This window comes from Anopheles stephensi, chromosome 2, assembly GCF_013141755.1.
Source record: "Anopheles stephensi strain Indian chromosome 2, UCI_ANSTEP_V1.0, whole genome shotgun sequence".
NCBI classification, from domain to species: Eukaryota; Metazoa; Arthropoda; class Insecta; order Diptera; family Culicidae; genus Anopheles; species Anopheles stephensi.
In genome coordinates, this window is record NC_050202.1 from 25,075,054 (window position 1) to 25,092,220 (window position 17,167).

A 17,167-nucleotide genomic window follows, 5' to 3' on the forward strand; every position below is an offset into this window, starting at 1 on the left:
TTACTTTACCTTTTGCTGCGTTTTTCTTTCACTCAGTTTGCCTTTGCTTTCTAACCATCAATCTCACCGTACCAACCCATACTACTGCTTAAAGATCAGATTCAGTCTTCTGTGTGTGTGTGTGTTTTTTTTTTCTTTCTTTTGCTCTATCTCTCGCTTCAGTTCATAAATCAAATATTTTGATAAGAACTCATTAATTTCTGCTTGCGCAAACTTTTAAGTTTGTTCCTGCAAATGCCAACAACGAGTCTTGGCTGTTTTGCGTGGGACGTTTTGGAACCATTCCACCCCTCCCCATAGCTACACTGACTGCGACACGGACACGGATAGGTACTGGAGGGTGTTTTTCGGGAGGAAGATTTATTCAAACCATTTCATCATTGCAACACGATCGTATCGTCGCGGTGATCGTGGACATTTAGACACTTGTTTGGGACAGTTTTGTGATAAGTACTTAGTATTGCTTGCTTGGGTACTATTTGGCTAAGTTATCTTTACTTCGGCATATTTTCATTTTGAAGGATCCCATCGTTGTATTATTAACGATAGGATAAGTTTTTTATATAATTTTTGATATTTTGCTAAAGAGAGCCTAAATGGTTTCATGTGTTCGATTGTGTAATGCAGATAAGATCGAGAGTTAGCATTTCAACTTGACCGACTTTCCATTAAAAAAAACTATTTATAAGGAAAGATATTCCTAGAATTAGCCTGCCTTTATTATTATTCATCTTCTTCCTTGGCACTACAACCTCGAGAGGTATCGGTCTGCCATTTCAGGCTTTCTGTGACTTGATTTCACCCGTAGCGAAGTGGAACGATCCGAATGGGATTTGAGCACCGGTCCTGCCGTGTGAAGACCGTCACCGCTGTCGCCTCGGCCACCGTACCGCCCTAAAATACTATTATTATTTACTATTTATTTGTTTAATACTGGTTACCTCGAGGGCTTTACAGTAGCGTCTGATACAATATAATTTTTTTTAAATTACTAAAATGATCAAGAAAGGGACGAGACACATTAGGACAAGGTAGACAAAATACGGGAACGGCAGGAAGCAAACAACTACAAATCACCTGCGGCATTAAAGTCGGATAGCGCGCACTCATTCAAGGGTCAGTCTGCACGAACCGCGAACGTCGCAATGGAATAAGGAGTGAAAAGCGAACGCGCAAGCGGTAGGATACAATATACTTAAATGGGAATGGCCACCAGGAAAGTAGGGGAGTCAATGTTGGGTACAAGGATCTTCTTCTTCTTTAACCTAATGACCTCTTGGGTCATGCCTGCCTTTCCGGCTTACTAGACTTAATGATACCACGTGGTTGGATAGTCAGCCCTCACTACGGTCCGGATGGGATTTGAAACCCAGTCCTGCTGTATGAAGATCGTCGCCATCACCTCACCATCGCCTCACAGCGGATCACACGTAATACAGCGGATCACACGGACCTCAGACACCATTCGAGTGATGAGGCCCAATAATTTGTTGGCTCCCTCGAGGACAGAGTTAACATGTGGCTCAAAAGACAGTTTGTCATAGAGCCACACACCAAGGTCCTTTACCAGATGGAATCGTGGGATTGGTGAGCTGCAGAGCTGGTAGCTATATAGCTGCTTATCATGAGAGTGGTCGAACGAGATTACGCAGCATTTTTCTACACAAAGGATGAGCCCGTTAGAGGAACACAAATCCGCAAATGAATCATCTTTGAAGTAATAAGGAAGTCTTAAGACGAGCAAACGGGAAGATAGAACTTGACCACGTCGGCATACAACAGACAGACTTTAGTCGAAAAAAGAGTGAAACCGAGACCCTGATGATCGCTTTTGGACTCAGTTCAACACAAACGTAACCAGTTTATGGTTACAGTTTATGGCAGTTATTATGGTCCAGTTGTGATCAGTCTTAAACTCTTGTTGGTCTTCAACTGCTCTGTCTCTTTAAGTCTTAGTCGATATGATATGATGGGAGATGCTCCCTGTTTGAGATTTTCTCACCAAAATTTCTAATGCTAAAGAATCTGACCTAGGTTAACCATTTATTGTTCCTAATTCAACTTAAATGACCTGACCGTATTGTTAGTTTAACTAGTTACATATTGACCAGCAGCGGATCAAGGACTTTGGAGGCCCCGAGCGGAATGGTAGTTGAGGTCTCTCCTATGGTGACTAGTTTGTGAGTAAAACCAACGGGATTTCCATCGACGAACAGGCTCTCCTAACCGATGAGGACCTTCGTGATCGTTCCTTCCGCTCCTAAGATGATCCACCACCGATATTGACGTTATAGGGACATCTTTCTTTCCACCAAATACTGGAATAGAAGCTTCCCGGCATTTTGAGATAGGTTAGCGCTTCAATACGTATCCTTATAGTTAGAGAAATTAAGTACTCGATTGTCTGTCAATCTCTTCTTCACATCTCGTACATGTATTTCTTCATCCCTTGGGCACTTACTCTTACTTCTCAAACTCTTGCTGATCATTCCTTATCGTCCGATGGCTGGTTTAAGAAAACTATAGTAATCCTCGAGAAATGATAGCGATTTAAAGAGCGATTTTTTAAAGTTTGCTTTCTTTTCTTTTCACATATGTATGCGTTTTCAGAACTCCTTACCCTTTTCCAGGAAAAAAAAAAAACAGAATCTAGTGCGAATATCTCCCTTGCTTGATTTCTTTCAATCCGATTCACTGATCACGCTCTTTTCTCAATACCTTCACCGCAATAAACTCAGCCGCACAACAAACGCATCGATCTATTTTACCGTCATTTTCCTTACATGGTTTTATTCTTTTTTTCTTCGTCTTCATTTTGATTCAGTCTCAACAACAAAAACAAATAAATCTTCTCCTCTAGTTTTAGTTCGTTCGTTTCGATTTTTGTTCGATTTTTCACTTTGTATCACTTTGTACTGGTTCCCGCAACGTACCGCTCGGAGAGAAGATCCATCCCAAACGGAAGAAGAAGAAAAATAAAAAGTACTACGCACTAGAGCACACCTTAACATAAAGCGAAAGATAGAAATGTTGTACTACACCGAAGAGTACTTAAAGACTTAAAGAGAAGAGATAAAAACAAAACAACAAAAGGAATCCGTTCAGAGCAACGGTAGTATCAGCGGTTCGAAATATATGTACACAACGGTCGCTGCTCCAAAACTAGTGTGTGTGTGTGTTGCAAAAACACAAACCAAACAAAAACAGAAGTGTTTGAAAGTAAGGAAAACCCTATAAGATAGATCAATCAACGGCATAATTTAAGTTCATAAATACTCGCTCGCGTTACAAGTGCTCTAGTAAAACAATAGAGAAGTAAACTATAATAAAAGGGAACAGTGAATAATAGACAAAATATATAAACACTCACACACACACGCACAACAAACACACAAACACCGTTTGAGTTTGCCGTAGTGAATTTCAACGTTTAATTCAAATGTACTTGGTAGTAAAAGAAAATGAAACAATTTTTCGAGAAGAAACCAAAGCAACAAAAAAGTAAACAATTTAGATTCAAAAATTCTAGAAAAAAGAATTAATTCAAAAATTCATATCCGAAACTCGTGTCTGCTCCAAGTTTCGAATTTCCCCCTACCAAGATGATGATCGCCACCGTGGGCGATGAAGAAGCATCGGGAAGGACACACACCGGTGCGCAACGACCCACACGAAGTAGTCATGAGAGGCAGCTGGCAGGTTGGTACGTTCTTCTGCGCACCGACTCGGCAGCAGGATCGATCATGCTAAAACTCCTGTAGCAAAACGACACGCGGAACTGTTTTCCCGCACATTGTTTTCCCCCGCGCATTCTTCGACTTTTGCTTTTCACTCGCGTGAACTTTTTAACTGCACCACTAAACTAAACTTCTTCTATGCTTACAGCGTGGCGTGTGTGCTGCCTTGGCGTTGAAAGCTGGTTTCCACTTCGATTGTCCGATTGCACGGCACTATAATCACACGATCGCTCGCCTGCGCTCCACCGCAACAACCCCGACCCGATCGATGGTTTCGACAGTGAACAAACCGAAAACAGAATATCGGAGGGATATCTGGTATAACAACAACTTACCCAATGTGGAACACGACGTTCCATCTCGTACCCGGTCCGTCCCGGAGCCCAACCACCGTCAACAGGCCGCCGTCCGTGTATGATTGCGTCGCTTCATCATCGGAAGCTTCCTGTGATGCTCGATTCCCCAGGCCATTCGATCTTCTTGCACTTCTTCCACAGGGAACACCAGGGTGTGGGGAGCGGGGCCGGTAGACGTGGAACCAACATACGGGGATCATTTAATGTACACTTTAAACGGTAACTCAACGCGAAAACAGGGCATGGCAAACCTACTCTAGAGATGGTTAGCTTCGGGACAGAAACTTGAGTGCGCGAGAAAAAAATGGGTGGTGGGGGGTGGGGGGTTTGGAAAATGCAGGATTCAGGACGAAATCGAAACAAAATGGCGATGGCACTCAGGTTAAGAATCACATAGCAACACAACGCCGTTACGCCACCGTACGACGCTCACTAAAGTGCTCGTACTTGCAGTCCCGATCAACGCATTGACCTCCGAGCTCAAAGGGACAAAGGATACCGGTGGGAATGTTCTGTGCACTGTTGGAAAGTAGAGAGAGAGAGAGAGAGAGAGAGAGAGAGAGAAAGAAAACAGAATGGAGGAGAAAGGTGGGGAAAGGGACAATGTACGGGGACAGCGTGTGTATGGGTATGGTGATGATGATTTTACACAAAACGGCACATCATTTCGTCGTGAGGTAATGTGTTTGAGGGCGGAACACAGGATCATGATGTGTTGGAAAACATAAATGCAGGATCTCATCACGTGCAGGAGCAACAGTAGCGCCAGTAAAATGATGGAATAATTAGTAATCGACACGATTCGACAAATGATTTTGTAAATGAGTCAGTCATCGGAAGGGTAGGAAAGACACACAAAAAAAGGGGTGGGGAGGGGGGAAGGAAAGAGGGGGAAAAATGGAAAAAGGATATTGAGTTCAATTTTTATCGTTGCTGAATTGAAGTAAGGACCGATTGCTGATCAAGCGCGATCATCATCCAGATGAGATGGTGTTTAAACTTTAACTTACCCTTGCTTCAAGGACATCAGCGGTGACGTGTACTTTTCTATTCGGAACGTTTCGCCTGGAACGATTCCTTCCTCGCCGCACTCCATCGCGCTAGTGTCTTCCGGCCGGATCAAACCCGGTGACGGGTCTTGCATTAGCATTGGCTCAGCATCATTCGGTATCTCCCGCTCCTGCACAATGACGTCAGCCGCAGCCGAAGCCTCATCCGTCTGTGCTACAGTATGTACAGTTGCTGCTGGCTCAGTTTCGGCCACACGCTCATCCTCCTCATGCGTCGGATGAGGTTCACCCTCTTCTACAACTTGTTCTGATTGCTCTTTCACAGCAGGAGCCTCCACGGGAAGACAGGACTCCTCAGGAACTGGTTCCTCGTCCCGATTAATCGCTTCACACGTATTCATCTGCTCGCGCTCGGCTACAGCGTCTCCGTCCTCGTCCTCACGCTGAGCTCCCACCTCATTCGATCGCCCCTCGTCACACTCGTCATTGTCGTACGTGACCGTTTTCCAGTAACCGGGCTGATCGTTCGTGCTGCTCGCCGCCAACCGTCGCCTGTGGTTGGCGATCATCTCATCCTTAAACTCTTGCAGCGTCGGTTTGCGAATGTTACGCAGCTCCCGCGTTTCGGCGATCAAAATGCGCAACTGTTGCTGCACCACGGTTCCGCTCGACGATGCCGGCAGTCTGGAAGAAAGCGTTAGTGTGACTAAGACCCTGTTTCCAACCCGCTGTTTGGCGGCCAACTTGCGCGGGACACTCTTCCGTCAAATCTGCCCCCGTATTCCCCCGTCTCCTCTTGTGTTGTGTCTACTGTGTGTCTGTGTGTGTTCAACAATTCCAACTTACTGATACGTTTCCCCCTTAATGGTACGCCCGATCTGGTAGCACATGCGTTCCAGCTCCCCGGAACGCTTGCGACTGAGCAGGATCTTCTTGCGCGTCGCCTGCAGGCTGCTAATCGTGTCGCACGATCGGTGCCGCCGCTTTTCGTACACGCTCTCGAGCAGCGCCAGCTTTTCCTTCAGCAGCTCGATGCGACTCTCGAGATGGAACAGCTCCCGGCGTGCCTGCTGTGCCTCCAGTATCGTCGCGTTATGGCGCTCGAGCTCACTCATAAACGCACCGCTGCAGGAGTTTGTACGGGGTTTCGTCGGATCGAACAAGAAGAAGAATATGTGGTGAAACGTGGGTTGTGGGGACGCTGGGCGAAAGAATGAGGACAACGGCCAAACGTGCCTCTGGTGCTGCTTTACCTGTGCTTTTCGAGCTGTTTCTCCGCGGTCAGAAGCAACCGGTTACGGGACGCTTCCGATAGGTTCGGCAAACTTGATCGTATCTGTTGCAACTTTCGTTCGATCGGATCTTGCGTGGCAGTGGCGGCCAGCTGCTCCTCAATAGCTTCTGCTGTGGTGGCGGTAGTGGCCGTTGTTAGCTGGGAAGCGGCAACACTTAACGATTGCTTCCGTTTGCCAGGACTGCGGGCAGGTCTTGGTTCGGTCGATTTTTGCTCTACGACTGAACCACTGTTGGCTACTTTTTGGGTGTCTGGTTTAGGAACTGAGTTATCTTTCGCGGTGCTGCTAGGAGCCTGTGCGGAATTTTGTCGTGCTAGCTTATCGCGCTCTAATTGTGCCATACGGGCGACCAGTCTCATGTACTCCATCTGTGCCGATTTCGAAAGGTGTCTCACAGCCTGCAGAGCGAAGGGTAAATAAGTGACACAAAGGTTGAACGTATGTATCAAACAAAATGGACTGATTTCAGCGATTGTTTAAGCAAAAGCCCCTGCCGATTCGACCAACGAATGCATCAGGACCACTGGTGGTGTGTACAGCCAGAACCGTTTGACTACGTTATCAGCTGATTGGACACCGTGTTTGACAAACTAGCCAAAGGAACTACGCTCGCAGGTTCGTGTTCGCGTTATCAGTTCCAGGCTGTGAGCAAAGTAGGTGCAAATCGAGAGTTGCCATGGCAACGATTGGCCCATTTGGATTCAGCTTTCAGTCTTCAGGAAAGAAATAAACCCTTCTCCCCCATACTGAGGACTGACTATTCAACTATACGGTATCAATATGTCTAGTAAGCCAGAAATGACAGACATGACCTAAGATGTCGTTAGGCCAAAGAGAAAGAAGAGCAAGAAAGATATGCAATAATAAAATAGAAATAAAACAAACTCTCACCGTCGGCGTCGCCACAGCATTACTACCACCACCACCACTACTGCTCGTTGGAAGTTTCTTTGCCGCATTTCTTGACTGCTGATGCTGCCTCGTTCCCGATAAGCTCTTCTCGCAGGCAGCCACCCGCCCGCCAACATTCCCGGAATGTTCCGCCAACTCTTTGGCACCATCTTCTTGGTTGGTTGTCGGCGCGGTCGTGCTTTTGCTTCGTACACTTTTCAAAAACTTATCCAACTGCTCCTCAAACCGTCCCGCCGTCGTCGTCGTCGTCGTCGTGCCTGACGCCACAACGGGCACCACCGGACCGACACCACTGTCCGCCGCATCATCCTTTTTCTCCGGAGACGAAGCGCTGAAATCTACTTCCGAATCAGAATCGGAATGGCCAAGCTGTATCACGAGCTTCGCTACTGGTCGTGAAACAAACGTATCGACGGTAGTTAGTTCCTTGGGTGATTCTGTCCTGGTCACGGTCGTAAGATGCAGCGGAGGCAATGGTGCAGACACAGCAGTTCGATTCAGATTGATCAGCTTGTTCGGGTTGTTGACGAGCTTTTGCGTGTGAACGACGGAAGCCGGTTTGGCCGGTTCTTGTTGCTGTGGTTGGTGCGGCCGGACCTCAGGTGGCAGTTGAATGGCAGGGGTAACGTCTGTGGCGGTTGGTTGCTCCACCGGAACATTAGCACTATTCGAGAGTGATTTTTTCTTTCGCTTTCGCTGTGTTCTCCGATCGAGGATGGTAATCAAGTTGGTGTTTTCGTTGCTCGTCGGATAGATAGCATCCGTTTCCTGTTCTAGTTCTTCTGCCCGCGCCGGTAACTCTTGCTCTTTCTCTTCACACTGCACCACGGGGTCATCTTCGTTCTGGACGGTTTCCATCGGTTCCTGCTCTTTCGGTTCCACCACCTTCTTCGAGGGTGGGTCAACCACTTCCTGCTGTTTGCTTTGCTTTTGGCGCATTTTCGTTAGCAGCAGATGGCGCAACGCTTCCGCTTCCGCTTCCTCCATCGAGTCGGGTGTAACGGAAGGGCTTGCCGGTGCCAAATCTCCCCTCCGATGGAACAGTGCAGAATCGCAAGAATCGGTCCCCGCGAGAAGCAACCTTTGCTCGATCGCATTACCACTGTACGCAGGCGATGGGGCACTCCCGATACTGTCGCTACTGGCCAGCTCCATATCGATGGGTTGCTGTGAATCTTCCTCCATATCTTCCGGCCCGTTTGCACCCCGTTCGATCGGACTGCCCAGTGGGCTAATCTCCATATCGTTTCCATTATCGTCCGAATCGACAAGGTCGATCTGTACGTATTGTGGTTCCACGATCTGCACATCGTCCGCATCGTCCTCGATCATTTCCACCGAATCGTGCCCATCGCTGTACACACCATTCTCGTAAACGGGAGGTACCTCCCGGACGGGCGAAAGCATGATATCGTCGCTCGGCGAGTACGGTTGCTCATTGTCCAGCTCGCGGCGCTTCTTTCGCGATGCGTGCTTCTTCAGTACGGCCGTTTTAAGCGCGATCAGGCGCAACTCTTGCTCTTCCGCTGATACCGCGTCGGACACACGATCTTCCGCCTGGTTTATCGTGGGCGGTGGCGGCGGTGATGGTATCTGAAATTCGGAAATAATCTCTCCAAGTCCCGCTTCCCGCACGATCGGCTTCGTGCTGAGCGCTAGCAGCCGGAGCTGCAATTCTTCTTCCTCTTCCTCCCCGTCCGCATCGTCCTCTATCACGACCGCATCGGATTCGTCCGACTCTTCCACCACTGGTTTCTTCTTAACCTCGGATTTTCTTTTTCGCTTCGCGGTTTGCAGCAAAAGTTTCTTTTTTAGCGGGTTCCTCGTACTGGAATGCCGGTGGCTTCTGCCATTGCCAATACCCAACGCAAGCTTCAGATACTCCCGATCGACGGCCGCTTCCGGTTCGGAATCCGACGAGTGTGGATGCCGTTCGGCGGGTGCCGGCGACCGGGAAGCGTACCGTCGCCGTTTATGGCGTGAACGGTGCGAGGATCGTTTCGAACCTTTTTCTTTCGTCTTTTCAGCGTTCCGTTTCGTTGCAACCGAGCGCGTATGTTTGCCGTCGGCGTAGCGATTGTCCTCTTTGCTTGTGGTGCTTGCTTTGTATGGCTTATGGGTACGATGTGGCGGGTGCTGATGTTGCGGGTAGTAATAATAATTTTCCTTCCCGTTCATAACCTCCTCGACGTCTAGGTAGTCTGAAAAAACAAATGCCTCGATGTAAGCAATTGTTTCGGCATCGTAAAACTAGAACACCGCTTCCGTACCGTATTTGCTGTGCTTGGCAAATTTGCGCTTCATCATGCCAACCTTCTTGTCCATCGCTTCCAGCGCTGCCATGCGCTCCCGGATAGTCGATTCCTCCTCCGAGCTGATGTCCTCCAGTTCTTGCTGCTGGCCCTCGTCATCTTCGTCCTGTATTTCGCCTTCCTCATGATCCTCATCCTCGTCTGGACCTTCGCTTCCACTGCTCACCAGCACCAAGCCTTCCGGAAGGTCACCGCTTACGGGCGACGGCAGTTGTTGCTTCTCGTCGTCCGCCGGATTCTCCATGGTGCATGGGGAAAGCGTGCCCTCGACCAACGATGCAGGCATGCACGGTGGAGCGCATTCGACGGTGTGGCTCTCTGGTGCTAGTGCGGATGCTTCTGTCCCTGAAAAAACACTGTTAAAAACTCCCTACACTTGCGGTACGCTTGTGAAATTCTATGTAAAACACAGCTAAATTCCTTCCTTTCATAACTTGCTGTTTTCGCGTTTACTGCGACTGAAAAACTCATGTGACAGTTGTCAAGCAGCTGCAAGACGCACAAGGTTGCTAGAGCGAGGTGGCTCATCCTGTGCATGCAATTTTATTTTTGATACCTTAAAAAATATGTTTTTTTGTTTCTTAATTTTTGAGGTGAAAAATCGCATAAAACCATTGCTGCTGATTAGCGAAACGAATCGTGCAAATTTGTTTTTCATTCAATTTGCAACACAGCTTCCTCGCAAAAGTTTATAACCACCCTGTGCGCAGCTGAAAATTTGTGCTTTGGGGCAGTTCGTGTTTTTCCAAACAAATCGGTATCTGTCAAATCCCAAAACCAAAAAAGGAGGACAAACAGTTTTTCTGTGCATGCAACAACGAGCAAAAAAAGTTGTATTCACGCTCCTCGATGACCCTCTGGTGACCTGCTGGAGTATTCGGGTTTGAATCAAACAGTAGAACGGCAAGAACAAGACACAAAAACCCCGCCAGCAAGCAAGCAGAACAAGGAAAGTCTCAAGCACAAAGGTCATCAGGTTTCCCGGGCGTTTTTCGCTGGTAAAACAATAAGAAAATGGTGCCATAGACAGAAGGGCAGGAGAGAAGCGGTGAATCTTATTCGAACGGCGCGGCGAAGGCGAATATGAACGGTACGGCGGCCGCAGGACAAACGCGGGACGATACCGGACCGACCATGGATGCGGTCGAAACGGTAACGCTGATCAGCGACGATTCGGACGTAGAAATGACCGACATCTCCGTCAAGCGTCCTAGTAAATCCGAATCCGACGAAGGACGACGTACGAGCCGCCGGAAAAAGGTGAAGGTAGAGTACGGGGATAATGGTGCGAAAACGAACGCTGGCGCTGGCCGTCCCGGGAGTGCCTGTGAGGGAGCCGATGCGCCCGGCGATCGTAAGCACGAACCGGGACCGAAACCGGATCCTCCCACGCCGAAATCGAAGAAACGTGAGCTGGAAGAAAAATCAGCTACCGGCCCGGATCCGAACCCGTACCAGGAGTTGATGACGGGGTTGGAGGGTGCCGCCTTTCAGTCGCGACTTCCGGTCGATAAGATGACGGCTGCGGAAGCGGTCTGCTTTCCACACATCATCAAACACGGACTGGTTACGCAGCGCATGTTTCTGAACGTGCGCAACCGCATCCTGCAGATGTGGATCGAGGAACCGACGGTACAGCTAACGCCCGAGAACGCCCTGAAGAAGATGGAATCACCGTTCGACAGTGATCCGGCGCTCGTGCGCAAGGTGCACGCCTTTCTCGAGCGGCATGGGTTCATCAATTTCGGCATTTTCGAGCGGCTTAAACCACTGCCGGTGAAAAAGCACGCGAAGGTGATCGTCATCGGGGCGGGCATTTCGGGCCTGGCCGCCGCCCGCCAGTTGCAGCAGTTTGGGTTCGATGTGATCGTGCTGGAGGCAAGGGATCGGGTTGGCGGGCGTATTGCGACCTTCCGGAAGAATGCTTACACGGCGGACCTTGGTGCGATGGTAGTGACCGGCATCTGGGGCAACCCGCTGACGATACTGAGCAAACAGACCGGCATGGAGATGTGTCCGATCAAGAGCACGTGTCCGCTGTACGGGGCGGGCGGGAAACCGGTGCCGAAGCACAAGGACGATATGGTGGAGCGGGAGTTTAACCGACTGCTGGAAGCCACCAGCTACCTTTCGCACCAGCTGGACTTTAACTACGCGGGCAATCATCCGGTTTCGCTCGGTCAGGCGCTCGAATGGATTATCAAGCTGCAGGAGAAGCACGTGAAGGAGAAACAGGTTCAGCATCTGGGCGGCATCATCGGCTGGCAGCAGAAGCTGCTGGCGAATCAGCAGCAGCTCGTGGAAACGCTTGCCAGGATAAGGGATCTGAAGGCGAAAGCGCAACATTTGAACGATACCAAGCCACCGAAACCACCGCCACCGGTCAAGGAGGGTAGTGGTGGAGGTAGTGGTGGCGGAGGAGCGACACACGATGCCTCAGGAGGTAAGTCAACACTAAAAATCCTTTTCTTGCTCAAGAAGTTCCTTGTGCTGCTTACGATCGAGCGCCTGTCGGGCTCCATCAACCGCATCCGCAACCGCGAACAAGCTTGTTAATGACTCCTGTTAATTTGCCAGCCTAAACACAGTTTTTGGGTCGTCTGGTGTCATTTTCTTGACATGATCGGGACTAATAGAAACTGGAAAATCCGTTTCGCTGCACAATATTAAGGCACCTCACTCGAGAACCTCGGATCAAAGTTGTCAACGACATGTGGTGCACCCTTGGCTCTTCTTCTTCCTCTTTCTTGGTTCAACGACCTCTTAGGTCATGCCTGCCATTTTTGGCTTACTTCTTCTATCTTGGTCTGCTCCTATGGAGCACGTCTAAAAGACATCCCTAGTTTCCAATTCGTGTTCAAGAAATTCGGTCCATGACTCCTCGACTGCCGCCTGCATCCGACCTCCGTCAGGTCTGAATCCGCTTGATCTAGCTCCTCTACGCCTCGTGCCGAACGGATCGCTGACGGGTGCCTTCCTAGTAGGGCATGGGTCCGGCATCCTTCCCACGTGCCCTAAGCAGCGTATCCTTCCGACTTTGGTCAGACCATCAGAATGTCTGCAATGAAAACCGGGTCAGCTAGCTCGTGGTTCATGCTTCCTCTCCACACGCCCCGCTCGCACACACCACCAAAGATAGTCCGTAACACTCGCCGCTCGAAAATGACGAGTGCATTGGAGTCCTCCGCCAGCATAGTCCAGGACTCGGGCCCGTAGAGGACACACAACTGGCCGTATCAGTGTACGATATATGGCGCATTTCGTGCGTTGTAGTAAAAGTTTGGCTTACTAGACTTATTGATACCGCATAGTTGGAAAGTCAGTCCTCACTATGGGGGAACGACCCAGATGAGACTTGAACCCCGGTCCTGCCGTGTGAAGGTCGGCGCCGTTATCGCCTCGGCCACAGGACCGCGATTATGTTAACCCAGGCTCTTATGTACTACATTTAAGCATTCGTTCGTCCTTTTAGGTCCTTATCTGATATCTACCAGTATTTTGATCGAATGCTTCTTCATCATAAGATGTGATAGATGTGGTTACCTATTTACAATACAATTACCCGCTAATACCTATCTGCAATTATAATTGTAATCATTGGTTGTAATAAATTTTTACCTTTTGTACACCTTCAGGTGACAGCGCAGCCACAAAGTACTTCGAGGTCGAGTTTCAGCTGCGCGTGACGGCGCGCGAGGAGCAGCTGGCCTGGAAAGAGGTGGAACGGTTACAGGCGTACCAGACCGAGCTGGAGACAAAAGTGCGCGAGCTAGAAAACGAACAAGTGTCCGAGGTGTACCTTTCCTCCAAGGATCGCCAGATCCTCGACTGGCACTTTGCGAACCTGGAGTTTGCGAACGCAACTCCGCTCAGCAATCTTTCCCTGAAGCACTGGGACCAGGACGATGATTTCGAGTTTATCGGCAGCCACACGACGGTAAAGAATGGATACTCCTGCGTACCGATCGCGCTCACCGAGAATCTGGACGTGCGAGTCAACACGGCCGTCACCTGCATCCGGTACCGGCCCGGCGGTGTCGAAGTGACGGCGGATCTCAAATCAAACAACTCCACCGTTTGCTATCGGGCGGATCTCGTTCTCTGCACGCTCACGCTCGGCATCCTAAAGCTTGCCATCGCCGACGAATCGAAGCAACTGAACACGGTCCGGTTCGATCCACCACTGCCCGAGTGGAAGCAGTCCGCCATCCGGCGGCTTGGCTTCGGCAACCTCAACAAGGTCGTGCTCTGTTTCGACCGCATCTTCTGGGATCCGAACACGAACCTGTTTGGGCACGTCGGCAGTACCACGGCCAGTCGCGGCGAGCTGTTCCTGTTCTGGAACATCTCGCAATCGCCAGTCCTGCTGGCGCTAGTCGCCGGTCAATCGGCTGCCATCATGGAGAACGTATCGGACGACGTAATCGTGGGCAGGTGCATCGCGGTGCTGAAAGGTATCTTCGGCAATTCGGCCGTCCCACAGCCGAAGGAGACGGTCGTCACGCGATGGCGAGCGGATCCTTGGGCCCGTGGGTCGTACAGCTTCGTATCGGTCGGATCATCGGGCAGCGACTACGATCTGCTGGCCGCGCCGGTCACACCGAAAGCTCCCGAAGGAGAGGCACGTGCGAAACAACCTCCTCCACCTCCACCTCCTCCGCCACAGCAACAACAACAACAACAACAACAAGCACAGCAACGCCATGACAAAAACGGTGAAAAGAACGAGCCTGAGGACGATGATGACGCCGACAGCAATCCGATTGACATTCCACGGCTATTCTTTGCCGGCGAGCACACGATCCGCAACTATCCGGCCACGGTGCACGGTGCACTGCTGAGCGGGTTGCGGGAGGCGGGCCGTATCGCCGATTACTATCTCGGCTTTCCCAACTGCTACCCGGAAGCGCCCAAGGAAGAAACGAAAAAGTGATCCTCGTCGCAGTAAAAGACGCTCTTGCCGCACAAAAAGCACACACAGCAAAGGGGGCGGATGGGGGGGGGGAAAGGGGAGTTCGGCCATTTTTTTCTTACTCAGTGCACCTTGAGACACATTTACATATTACACAACACCACACATTCTCTGAAACATGCGTACACATCACCATTTATCCCCCCCCCCCCCCCCCCCCCGTTCGTGAAAGCTCCCAACCAAATCTCCATACCAATGCTCCTCCTCTCTCCAGGCAATCCTGCCGAGTTTTTTTGTTGTTGTAGAAATTAACACCGGAACAATTTTAGTAAATATTGGCAATCACGATCACGACATTCGCTCTGTGTGTTTGTACTGCGTGTGTGTAATGTGTGACCGAATTGTTTAAGTGCACTCCCGGAGTACAACGGTATTACACCTAGTATGGTTCATTATTTCCGTCTGCCATGTTCAATAATGTAGATAAATAAAAATCGACAAATCGTAACGTAATGTAACTGTTATGTGTTTTTCTTTGTCGCGTTGTTCAATGTCCAATAAAATGACGTGATGTACGATCCTTGCTGAAGAGGTCGAACGTCTTAAGAAGGGCTTTTAGTGTCATAGAAGTCCTTCAAAACTGTATAAGATATGTTGATCCATCCACTTCCGAGAGCGTTATGAGACAACTCACTCATCTCCGAAACAGGAACTCTCTAAAATGCTTTGAAGAGTTGTGAACATGAAAGGGCCTTCCATATGAAATCCCATCGACGGAGACCTAACTATCTAACTCCGAGTAAACTAAGGCAGGTTTGTAGTTGCCGAGAAATGTGACGAAGGACAACGGAAGAGTTCAATTTTGATGCTCGGGACTAATGGTGGGAAACAGGAATCCTAGTGGGGATTCAGATCTTCGAATCCCAGTCTTAATAGATATTCGAATCTCAAAATCCGAACCCGAATCTCTCCCAGGAATCCAAAGCAAACAACAGTATTATTCCAAAGCAGTCCAATGTCTATCAAAGCCCGACCAAAACACAATTGAATCCTTATCGTATCCCAATCGATTCCCAAATGGAATCCTAATTAAATCTTAGTCAAATCCAGATCGATTCCCAATAGACACCGAATAGAATTCCAATCCCAATTCCCATTGGATTCTTAATCGATTTCCAATCAAATCCCAATCGACACCCTATCGAATCCCAATGAAATCGTAAACGAATCCCAATCGATTGAATTCGAATCGGATTCGCATCCCTATGGAATCAGAATTGGTTTCGGATCCCTATCAAATCCGAAACGAATTCGAATCCGTCATTTAGGATTCTATCCGATTCGAATCTTTCTGCGGATTGAATCTTCGAATCTTTCGATTGCTGAAGCTCCCACCACTGCCCACTGGACATACGAGACAAGACATCTCTCGGTAATAAGTTGCTCGTTAGTCACATGATCTTTGTGAAAATTTACAGATTCATATCGTTGTGGAATACTTCCTCAAAAAGGAACTGCGGTGGAGATGAATTGCAGCGCATTTGGATCATCCGATATGATCCTTTTCAGTTTTCTGTTCGTGATATTATAGCACTCCCGACCGTGCACTTCAAACTTCGTCCATATGTTATTATATTATAATTATATCGCTTTTTTTTTCATCTTTATTATTTACGTTCTTATTCGTCGTCAGCTTCTTTGCCTTGCTGTTCCTCTACATCAGGCTTTCTCGTTCTTCTGCCCATCGTCTTCGAGTTTCGACAGTTTTGCAACCTCCCCCCCCTTTTTTTGTTCGCACACTTTCAATATAATACACACTATAAACTCAAGCGTTATTGTGTCCTCCAAATGAGAGAGAGAGTGAGAAAGAGAGAGGGAGAGAGAATGTGTGTGCCGTTCAAATCGAAATCTCGAATCTGCGTAGTATTATGCCAGCCTGCCGCTACATTATATTAATATTTCCTAGTCGGCTACTACCTTCCAGGACCTCGTCGATCGGTGCTCACAATCACTATGTTCCTTCGTCGTTTGCCCCTCGAACCGTTCGAAACTCCTCAAGCTGCTACTGCACTGTGGCGACTATTGATTTATTGCATTTCTTAGCCTTGCTTTTTGTGCCCTTTTCGATACCACCAACTGGATAAGACACCATCAAGCCATTTTCCCGCCTCTTCAGCATTTGCGACACTGTGCTGCTCCGTTGCACATTCGTTTATGCAGTTATTTTTCGTTTTTGTACTTTGCATTTCCAATGGCCACAGCAAAACAAACCATGCTTTTTTTCAATCTCTCTCTCTCTCTCTCTCTCTCTCTCTCTGTCTCTTTATTTGCCACCAACAATTCTACTCTTCAGAGAAATGCATCCAGTCAAGTAGTAGTGCCTCCTGTTCGATTGCTTCGTAAATGTCCATATTTATATATGTGTGTGTGTGTAGTGTTGTGTGTGTGGTAGTTGAGTCTCTCACTAGTAGCAGCGGTAGTAGCAATAGTAGTAGTATTAGTAGGTGTGGTAGCGTATTGAACGTACTGTTACGGTCTATATAGATTCTTACAAAAGCTATCCTATTCCGAACGATCGTGTACGAGTTAGTAGAAGACTGAATATCGATGATCCTCATCGCTTGTTGTGGCTA

The 17,167-nt window shown here is 48.7% G+C and overlaps 2 protein-coding genes across 2 annotated transcripts; one reads left to right on the forward strand and one right to left on the reverse strand.

Annotated features, from left to right (window-relative positions):
* Window positions 1–3,401: 3,401 nt before the first annotated feature.
* On the reverse strand, window positions 3,402–10,098 carry LOC118505888. The gene is made up of 6 exons (XM_036042336.1): window positions 9,581–10,098; window positions 7,290–9,511; window positions 6,357–6,796; window positions 5,950–6,228; window positions 5,104–5,787; window positions 3,402–4,612 (listed from the first exon to the last, which is right to left on the reverse strand). The coding sequence occupies exons 1-6, from the start codon at window positions 9,906–9,908 to the stop codon at window positions 4,504–4,506; spliced, it is 4,062 nt and encodes a 1,353-aa protein (XP_035898229.1). The 5' UTR covers window positions 9,909–10,098; the 3' UTR covers window positions 3,402–4,503.
* Window positions 10,099–10,374: 276 nt separating this feature from the next.
* LOC118505889 (possible lysine-specific histone demethylase 1-like) lies at window positions 10,375–14,607 on the forward strand. Its single transcript, XM_036042337.1, has 2 exons — window positions 10,375–12,065; window positions 13,258–14,607. Exons 1-2 carry the CDS (start codon window positions 10,706–10,708, stop codon window positions 14,553–14,555), a joined length of 2,658 nt encoding a protein of 885 aa, XP_035898230.1. The 5' UTR covers window positions 10,375–10,705; the 3' UTR covers window positions 14,556–14,607.
* The last annotated feature ends 2,560 nt before the right edge of the window (window positions 14,608–17,167 follow it).

Coding starts and splice junctions, on each gene's coding strand:
- LOC118505888 (XM_036042336.1), bottom strand. CDS start 9,908: ATGCCTGCATCGTTGGTCGAGGGCACGCTTTCCCCATGCACCATGGAG. Junction 6,229..6,356: donor AAACAGCTCGAAAAGCACAG/GTAAAGCAGCAC, acceptor AAACTCCTGCAG/CGGTGCGTTTATGAGTGAGC. Junction 4,613..5,103: donor CTGATGTCCTTGAAGCAAGG/GTAAGTTAAAGT, acceptor ACTTTCCAACAG/TGCACAGAACATTCCCACCG.
- LOC118505889 (XM_036042337.1), top strand. CDS start 10,706: ATGAACGGTACGGCGGCCGCAGGACAAACGCGGGACGATACCGGACCG. Junction 12,066..13,257: donor GACACACGATGCCTCAGGAG/GTAAGTCAACAC, acceptor GTACACCTTCAG/GTGACAGCGCAGCCACAAAG.